This window comes from Sinocyclocheilus rhinocerous, unplaced genomic scaffold, assembly GCF_001515625.1.
Source record: "Sinocyclocheilus rhinocerous isolate Xijiao unplaced genomic scaffold, SAMN03320098_v1.1 scaffold1099, whole genome shotgun sequence".
NCBI classification, from domain to species: domain Eukaryota; kingdom Metazoa; phylum Chordata; class Actinopteri; order Cypriniformes; family Cyprinidae; genus Sinocyclocheilus; species Sinocyclocheilus rhinocerous.
The window spans coordinates 233456-243866 of record NW_015634461.1 but is presented as its reverse complement, the minus strand read 5'-3'; the positions used below and the strand labels follow the sequence as shown (position 1 = coordinate 243866).

Below are 10411 nucleotides of genomic sequence, written 5' to 3'. Positions count from 1 at the left end.
TATATATATATATATTTTTTTTTTTTTTCCAATTTAGCGTCATCAAATTAGGTAATATTAGGATTTATTTTTAAGATGCAGGGCTGTGTAATACAAAGAAACAGAATCATTTTATACCCGGTACAGAAGTGTTTTATTTGTATAAAAATATTCCATACTCAAGTTAACAGAGCTAATATTTCTAGTCTCAATGTTTATGATTGAAGGACGTTTTGCCCAGTAACTCTTAAAGACTTTGTTGCATAATCACGTGTGCAAACTAGAACCCTAAAACATTTGATATAGTCTAAAAGTTTCATGAATGTGAACTTTCTGTTAGTTTCTCACACCAAGACTCAACATTTGCTGCATCTGAACAACAAAACCTTCAAGTATTGCTGCGTGAAATGATGAAGTTCCATTTACTCCATTAGTAACCAGTTCATGTGACACAAGACTAAAACCTTTAATTCTAGTTGTGATATTGCCAATTTAAAATCACGCTAACTCTGATTTCAATTCTAAACCGTAATGGAAACATTTTTGGGTTTTGATGTTAAAAGTCACCTCTTTTGTTGGTTTGAGAAATTAACAGCATCAATATGGAGTGTTACAGAAACAGTACAAAACAAGATGGAATCCATGAGGTTCATTTCTCCCAGCTACCGACTTGAACGTCTTGCCTCATTCATGAAACACAAACACATTTGTGTGAAAAGTGTTCATAAAACCATTCGTGGCTCATTTACAAACACTGCTCAATGTTTCTAAAACTGCATTCGTTAAAAAGCCTCGAAATGGGTTTAAGGCTGGTTTAAGACAGATGAAAATTCACATATCGAGATTAATTAGTATGTCCCAAATACAACATTAAAAATCATACGTCAGAGGTGTTTGGATGGTACAACGGCGGAAAGCCTGAACCTTCATGACTAATAAGAATAAATGACATAGATTCATTATGTGTAACCTTTAAAAACAGGAAGCATCATAAATCACAACAGTCGTCATTAGCGCCACCTACAGTACATACAGATAACCGGCTGACCAAACCAGAATGAAATGGAAAATATTTACGATTTCTCTTAATATATACAAATGATGCTGGCTCCAATTTACAAAAACCTACAGCTAGATTCCCACCTTGAAGAACATTAAGATTAAGACAAGAATAATGAATGGTATTTAATAATATGTGCACTGAATAATGGCCACAATACCAGCAGGTAAGCTGGTGATCTAAACTATTAACTATAATCTAATATTTAGGAATTATTTCGACTTTAGATTGACCCTGGGATCATTGCTTTAATTACTTATGCTTAATTTCATTATGTTAAGAGTTTATGGAAGCCCGTTTCTGCCACTGAATAAAAAAAAAAAAAGGTAATTGCAACTTTTTATCTCACAATTCTGACTTTCTCACAATTGCGAGTTTATATTTCACAATTCTGGCTGTATAACTCACAATTGCAAGTTTATATCACACAATTCTGACGTTATATCTCGCAATTCAGAGAAAAAAAGTCAGAATTGCGAGATGTGAACTCGCAATTGCGGGAAAAAAAGTCAGAATTGTGAGATGAAAAATTCGCAATTACCTTTTTATTTTTTTATTCTGTGGCAGAAACATGCTTCCATAAGAACTTTACGTTACTCAGATTAAGAAAAAAGCACATCGCTGGATAAACCTGACGGCCTTCCGGTTCTGCTACTTATTAACGTTCAAAACCAAATAAAGGAGTGTTTGGGAATACAATGGAGATTTGGGACGTTTAAGACTCTAAAATCATTCTCTCGTTCGCTTTCATTCGTCCCAATAGCAGCCGCAGGTCTTGTTCAGCTGTTAACCAGAGTATGATCTCCTCTTATTATAGTTTTTAAAAAAGTTAGTAGTTCTTCCAAAAATAAAAATTCTGTCATCATTTACTCACCGAAAACTATCTGACTTAGACTTCTGGACTATTTCTTATGTAATAAAGAAGGTCGTTTAGGTTTAAAGGCGAGTGAATGATGACCGAACGTTCATTTTTGGTTAAATGAACCTTAAAAAAAAAATGGCGGAGGCTGGCTCACGTCGTTATGTTCAGTGCCGTCTTTCACAATGTGATTTTAGACAAAAGTAGCAACAACAAAAGGACAGTTCCCTGCATCTCGAACTGGTTTTGCTCTGAAAAACATCCTGTCGTTTGATGCCCCGTGAGTCTGTTGAGTTTCTGCAGCTTTAGGATCTAATGACGAGGACGTATCTTCAAAAGCATGGACGAGAGGCGTCTCTTAGAGCTCAGGCCGAGGCGTGACCTCTGAAAACAGAAGTCCTTCGGCGGAAATGGCGTCGCCCAATCCCACAGTCCTAAGCGGCTGTTTGCACACCAGGACCGGCGTGAGATGGAACGAAACGTTCCCTCTGCGCCACACGGTGACCGGTCGGGTCGGGTCCACCGTTAGGCTCTCCCTCGGCTCTGAGAAGGAGCTGTTGAAGTTCAGCGGTGCCTTGAGGACCACCTTCGTAACATCCACCGCTTGCAGGCCGCAGGCTTGACTGCTGGCCACACGGGCGCCCGCGGCCACCGCCGCCTCCTGGTTTCCCCAGTGGCCGTCCACCGTAGCCAGGATGTGGTACGCTAGCGTGTGGAAGTGGATCCGGGTCAGGTCGGCTTCGGATTCTGGGTCCGCCCGGCCGTGCTGCTCCAGGACCCAGAGCAGGATGTCGCTGACGCGGCCCACGTCGGGTATGCCGTCCCAGGAAGTGAGGTCAGCGTGAGGTCCACCTCCGGACTGAGTTAAAAACAGCAGCTCCTGTTCGTTCAGACCGATGGAGTTCACGATGGGCAAGACCTGCTAACAGAAGAGCACGGAGAAACCTGAAATGCTGTAGATGAAAACCGTTTCGTTCTGCTTTGATTTGCACTAGAATACTGGAGTTTCTTTTCTTTAAATGACTGATATATACAAAGGCTTCCTCATAAGATATGAGCAACTTTCCAGTAGTTTGTGATAAGGATTAATATATAATTTGCTTGATTATAGAGCTGGCACTCAAAAAGTGCAATTTTTTTGAATATCCAAAAAATTTTGAGTCTAAGATTTTTTAAATATTTTTGAAATAAGTCTATTCTGCTCACCAAAGCTGCATTTATTGATCAAAAATACAGTAAAAACAGCAATATTGTGAAATAATATTACGATTTAAAATAACTGTTTTCTATTTCTATTCATTGTAAAATATAATTTATTCCTGTGATGCAACGCTGAATTTTCAGCATCATTACTCCAGTCTTCAGTGTCACATGATCCTTCAGAAATCATTCTAACATACTCATTCACTGCTCAAGAAGCATTTCTTATTATTATCAGTATTGAAAACAGTTGTGCTGCTTCATATTTTTGTGGAAACGGTGATACATGTTATTTTTCCGGATTCTTTGATGAATAGAAAGTTCAAAAGAACAGCATTTATTTGAAATAGAAATCTTTTGTAACATTATAAAAATCTTTACTGTCACTTTTGATCAATGTAATTAATCCTTCCTGAATAAAAGTATTGATTAAAAAAAAAAAAAAAATCATACTGACCCCAAACTTTTGACTGGACTAACATATAATAACTAGAATGAATACTATTTATTTATTTATTTAAGAATGTAATCATTTCTATAATATTTCCAGGTCTGCAAATCGCTAAAATAAAATTGTAATTGTTTAAAAAAAAAGTATAAAAGTGTCACAAAAGAAGTACATTGGTATGGAAAAGTAGCATTTAAATAAAAGTAACATTGTAGCAATGAAAAACTATATGGTGTTACTTTCATAAGTAACATTTGCCAACACTATTGTATACCACCAACAACAATCCTTCCTTCATTAAACCTACACATTTACCTCCTGCAGGATCCGGTTCATGTAGTCTCTGTCTGTCATACTGGCCAGCTCAAGGTGGATGGGCACCTCGTTCCTCACGTCTGAGATGGCAACCACCGCCTGCAGGAAGTCAGAACACAGAGCTAATATGTAAGAAGCAGCAGTGAAGTGTCCAACAAACCTCAAAATATCTCCTTTACTCTGTCAGAACAGCATATACTACCTGTCAAAAGTTTCAGAACCATCCATTTTATTAATATGTAATTACACTGGCATTGAGCAACTCTGGATTAAGGGTTTTCTGGTCTCAGACCTCTTTCAGTCGTTCCTCCCAAAGATCCCGGCCCATTCCTTCCATCATATGCAGTCCGGACAGAACCACCAGATCCGGCTGGAACTCCTCCAGACTGGCCACAAATGTCTCCAGCGTGCTCATTTCACCGTTGGACACGTCATGGGACAGGATAAAGCGGTTAGCCTGAGGAGCTCTTGAGGAACCCCACTGTTCACCTGTAGGGGGCGTCAGAGAGGAAACGCTCAGAGACACAAAAACCCAACGGTACCAATGTGCCAGAACACGACTGGAGTACATCTTATAATATTCTGTTTCAAATGTGTGATGTTACAGAAATGAAATGATATGTGAGTGTGGTTTTGAGTGGGTCTCTCTCACCTGACTTGTACTCCAGGATGAGGTGGAACTCATCCATCTCCTGCAGAGATTCTGGTGGGACTATGATCTGTTCATCCAGCATATCATGAAGCTTTGGCCCCACCGGACCACATAAGAGGACCTGAGAGAAAACAGCACACTTTAGAAAACTATAATCAGGTATGAATATGCTGCTTTTGCACTCTTAAGAATGGAATTTTAGGACATTTTGACATATAAAACCATGACTCACTTTCATCATTAAAGAAATTCATCATTAAAGAACTTGGCCATCCAGGACAGAGATGGGCAGCTTCAGTCCTGGAGGGCCACTGTCTTGCAGAGTTTAGCTCCAACCCTAATCATACACACCTGAACAAGCTAATCAATGTCTTTAAGATCGCCAGAAAGCTACAGGCAGGTGAGTTTTTAACAGAGTTGGAGCTAAACTCTGCAGGACAGTGGCCCTCCAGGACCGAAGTTGCCCATCCCTGATCTAGGATGTAGAAGAGTTTGTTTCTTCATCAGATTTGGAGAAATGTAGCATTGCATCACTTGCTCACCAATGGATGTGAATGGGTGCCGTCAGAATGAGAGTCCAAACAGCTGATAAAAACATCACAATAGTCCACACCACTCCAGTCCATCAGTTAATGACTTGTGAAGTGAAAAGCTGCATGTTTGTAAGAAACAAATCCATCATTAAGACATTTTTTAACTTCAAACCATTGCTTCCTGCTAAAATTTGAGTCCTCTATCTATAATATTGCTTTCTTCAGTGAAAAAGTCATCTGGTCGGAAAGAAATATGCACTGATCAAACACCGTTTACAAGTCAAAACAGCTCTAAACAAATCTGCGAGTGGATTTTGATGTGAGAGGACAACAGGGGATGGAATTTTTCACTGGAGGAAGCGTTATTATGGATTGTTGATTAGTATTTTGGCCAACGGTTTGGCGATGGTTTAAGGTTAAAACACCTTAATGATGGATTTGTTTCTTACAAACACACACACACACACACTCTCTAGTCCATTAATTGATGGTCTGGAGTCATATGGATTGCTTGTGGTGTTTTTATCAGCTGTTTGGACTCTCATTCTGACGGCACCCATTCACTGCAGAGGATCCATTGGTGAGAAAGTGATGGAATGCTACATTTCTCCAAATCTGATGAAGAAACAAACTCATCTACATCTTGGACAGCCTGAGGGTGAGTACATGTTCAGCACACTTTAATTTTCATTGGGCTGAACTGTTCCTTTAAGCATCTAGTGAAGCCAAGGTGTAAGCTTGTAACAGATACTTACTACAAGTTCTGGGTTAGACGCCAGTTTCTGGCCAATAAGAGCAGCATTTCCACCCACATAAAGCTGCAAGAAACAAGAAAAAAGCAGTTTTTATTGAAATTAAAATGTGCAGGATCGATTACAAGTGTGTTTTGGAGCAAATGATTCTGTTATGTGACTCATGATATTTTTTAAAAAGACTTCTCCTCTGACAATTTCTGATTTTCTATCAAATTTACGATTGAAAGAACTTTTTTCCAGATTTTCTATAATGTTATAAGAAAAAATAGTGTTACATTATTGCATATAATTTTCATGAAAATTTGCGTATAATAAAATGCATATAATTTGTCGTGAAAATAGCCTGTCATAAGACTCATGGTCCAGCCACTGCGCCTTTTAATTACTGCTGATTATGCCAAATTATATTTGACACAGAAACTCAATTCCCCTCCGGACCCTCTCGTGCATTCAAATTAAACTGTCGGATCTCAAGGGCCAGATCCATTTACAGCACATGCCAAAATTAAACTAGATATTATAGGACATATGCAGAATCAGTGCTGTATGGATGTCTGAATGGAGAGGCCTGAATCAGAGCAGTCAAACCTGTTGGGACAGGTTTTAGTGTGCTCAGGGACCAGCTAATCTCTGTCCAATCACTTTCTATTCGTGTCCTGAGGGAAAACAATGTGGTACAGACCACAAAACCCACTCCTACTGTCATAAAAGGCTTTATCTCGCACCTGAGCGCCGGGATATTCTGCAGCCGCCCGTGCGATCCTTTGAAAAACCTCCTTATCTGAGAAGAAGCGCTCTGCAGCGGCACCCTTCCCCATGTAGTGGATGAAGGCCTCTTTCAGGTCCTCTTTGCTGTGTAGCACCTCGTGGTCTCTGCCGGATCCGGGTTCGAGAGCGAGCGCCTGCAGCAGCCCCACCCCGGACACCACCACATCCACACAGGCGTTCACCCTGACAGAGGAAACAAAGGCATGATGGGAAGGGCTCTAGAACAAACAAACCTGCTGCGTGTGGGAGCTAATGTGGCCCCAAATGTGAACAGAACATTGATTAGATGAATGAATTAACGAAAGCATCAAAAAATGAATGAATTAATGAAGAAACAAATTAATACATGAATGAATAAACAAGTAGAAACATGGTTTATTTGTTTGTTTAACTGATTAAACAGGAAATGAAAATAATTGACAAAAGAAAAAAGTAGCTTTGCTACAAATCGTAACGAATCAGCCACAAGTTATACATATGAAATAAAACAGAAAATAATATATAAATATTAAAAACAGTAAATAATAGTAAACAATGAAATTACTAAAACTGGAAAAAAAAACTAAAAGCCCCAACGCCAACAGCGCCACCAGCACGGCCTTCCTCCACATGACCTCGACACACACACACGGCCTGTGAACACACACACTCATCATGGGCTCTGACTGGGGCCTTTATTTAATGGCTTTTTTGGCAATGTACCATGTATCATGGCAAAACCATGTTTTTGGACATGTAACATGGTTATTCCATATTTTTTTGACATGTAACATTGCAATACAATGTTTTCTGTTCATGTAACATGGTGAACCCATGTTTTTTGAACATGCATCATGGTAAATCCATGCTTTTGTGGACATGTAACATGGTAAAATCATGTTTTTTCAACATGTATCATGGTAATATGTTTATGGACATGCACTATGGTAATACCATGTTTTTCGACACCTAACATGTGCATGTCCAAAAATCATGATATTTCCATGATACAATAGTAATACCATGCTTTTGGACATGTATCATGGTAAGACTACGTTTCTGGATTTGTATCATGGTATAACTTTTTATTTTATTTTATCAGTGTAATTGCATTTTTTTGGGCTTACTGTGGTTTTCATGACAGTGGACATGTACCATAGTAATACCATGCTGTTTTGGGCACTGTGAACATGTCACAGGAAGTAGACTTTATATTTACCACTGAAATCAATGCTTATCTATTTATAACACTAGAGTAAGCAGTGCACGATCACAGATCTCTCTCCATATATATCATCTCTGTTTGACAGGTTCATTAGACTGAAAGCTGATCATTATGCAACTTAAATCCATAATACAATAACATCAGTAGCAGGCTAGTGCTAACAGCCCATTTCTGCCCATGTTCGGGACTTGAAATCAACGCGACAAATAAAATCCCACACCTGACCGTGATCACCTAGTGCAAAATGGTATTGTAGCTAAAATGACATTTATGGTTAGTAAGTAACATGTTTCAGTGAAATCAATGAGCTAACATGAGCTTAGCCACATGGCCAATAAACCACCAGTTTACACAGCAATAAACAGGACAATCACTTTATCTTTAAGATAATATAATCGAAACTCACTTCAACGATGCGAACAGATGGGCAGATCACTAACCTGACAGATGATAATCGCAGACGACACGAAAGAGAGTGTGTATGTGGTGAAGTTGAGTTGTGTCACCCTTCTTGGTTGAGGGGAAGTCTAGCGACTAGCCGGTCCACTCTGTCCTCACGCCAACCGATAGTATTAAAATCGAATCTTATTGAGCTCGGAGATAATATTACCAATAAAATTAAACAAAGAGCTAATTTATGTTACAAAATGCAAAAGTTAATTTAATTGAGCTCACAAATGCATGCTATTGTCAGTGTTTAACGCTTTAAACAGTTTTTGTTGGCTTTAGGGAATCTGGCTAACTGCAGCTAAAGCGAACCAAAGTAACCAATCAGAGGCTCCGCCGAGCATCACTGACGTAACCGGAACATCACGTTGAGTGGATGTACTGACGCAAGGTGAAAATATCTACCCGGCGCCACGTCTAAAATTTGCTCAGCAAATTTTTTATTTTTAACTGCTTTTACTATTTGTTTAATCTTGACCCGATCTACAACATTATCTTTAGTGAGGCTAATCAGAGTTTGTGTAGCAATTAAACTTGCTGCATCCGAATGGATCTTTTTTGTCAATATGTAATTACAAGTAGAGTTTTTTTTTTCAACTTCCAAATGTATATATTTTACTGTGAACCCCAGAGACACAAACTCATTTACCTGATATGGATTTTGGATGGCAATGCAGCAGTTTATAAAATAAACAAGAACACAGTCAGCAAATACTAACACTATTACATCAGTTTCTTTCAGAGCAGTTCACTACAGTGCTGGATTCTCATCAGCATTTCTTAAAAAAAAGTACAGTGGCAGTACCATGGTTCCTTAGACATAGTACTATAGAAATGCCATATTTTCAGGGCATTTTACTATGGTAACACAATGTTTGTACAACAAATATGAAAATAGCATCAAGAAGGAGTTCTCATGTTGGTCAGCAGGTGGCGGTATTTACCCTCTAGTGACTGAATTAAAGAGCAAAGCAGCTGCTAATGTTTAATTTAGCCTAATTCCTCTTGACATAAATACATTTGGAGTGGATTATTAGATTTATACAGCTAGAACTCTACGTATGATGACCTCTTACAATGATACCATCGTTGTAATAAATATCTTTACCAATAAATCCACTAAGTGATCGATAAAAATCTTATTGAGTGGCTGTTGGCGCACGATTTGTGTTCGTTGAAAAAAGGATAGCCACACAATAATGTGTATATCTACATAGACTGGCGTAGATATATGAAAATATGGCATTTCTATAGTACTACGTCTAAGGAACCATGGTACTGCCACTGTACTTTTTTTTAAGAATATATATGACGTAAATAACAATTTGTGAATTTATTTATTTATTTTTATCGGTATTTATAAGTTTATTTTAGAAAAAAATAAATAAAACAAGGTAATACGTCAGGTTCGCCGGCCTTCGGTGGTAACCATAGCAACACCTGCGCGTCCGTTAGAATCGATTTCGTACATTAACGTTACATCGACAAAACAAAGGTACTGTCAATTTTAACAGTTTATTATGTACACATGACAAAATAATCATATATTACAAGTGTATCATTAAAAACGATAGTGTTTTATTTAAAAAATCAAGGTCAACTCAATATTTTACGGACAGTTTCGTGAGGTGAATTTGAACAGATTGAGCGCCAAAACTCTCCTACAAAAATTATCCCTTAGAAAATTGTGTAAGGCATAAACTGGTTGTTGGTTTAGACTACAGGTAGATAAAAACATTTTGTCAGTGGTTCTCTTTAGGGAATGAATTTGAGAGGCACTTATGAAGCGACACAGAGGAGCAAAACGCTTTTAAAAGTGGCTTCCCGCTCTCTGCAAATGGGGAAGGCAAGACATTGAGAATAACTCGTGTAAACAAGGCTTTTAGCTCTTGTGAAGATGGAATACATGTGCATTTTTAAAGCAGTTATCTAAATCTGATAACTACCCTTACCAAAAAGTAGTATACTTCAAGTTTATTTTATTAAGTATACTTAAGTAAAGTTCAAGTATATTTTTAAGTATACTTTATGTAACAAGTATACAAATATCAGCGTACTAGTAGTATACTTGTAAGTGTACTATTTCAATACTCCTTGGGACTAAATTGGCCCACTTTCTAGTATATAAAAGTATACTTTAAGTATAACAGTAGTAAACTTTGAGTACACAACTAGTTTACATCAATATTTT

At 38.1% G+C, this 10411-nt stretch overlaps 1 protein-coding gene and 1 long non-coding RNA gene across 2 annotated transcripts in view; one reads left to right on the top strand and one right to left on the bottom strand.

Moving 5' to 3' along the window:
- Positions 1–1547: 1547 nt before the first annotated feature.
- LOC107745566 (ADP-dependent glucokinase-like) lies at positions 1548–6941 on the bottom strand. Its single transcript, XM_016559458.1, has 7 exons — positions 6930–6941; positions 6527–6787; positions 5802–5864; positions 4514–4634; positions 4154–4350; positions 3862–3960; positions 1548–2820 (listed from the first exon to the last, which is right to left on the bottom strand). Exons 1-7 carry the CDS (start codon positions 6939–6941, stop codon positions 2257–2259), a joined length of 1317 nt encoding a protein of 438 aa, XP_016414944.1. The 3' UTR covers positions 1548–2256.
- Positions 6942–8266: 1325 nt separating this feature from the next.
- LOC107745574 (uncharacterized) overlaps positions 8267–10411 on the top strand; it is a 7045-nt gene continuing 4900 nt past the window's right edge. Inside the window, exons 1-2 of the long non-coding RNA XR_001640610.1 lie at positions 8267–8342; positions 8503–8611. This is a non-coding gene — a long non-coding RNA (uncharacterized LOC107745574). The remainder of the gene's footprint in view (positions 8343–8502; positions 8612–10411) is intronic.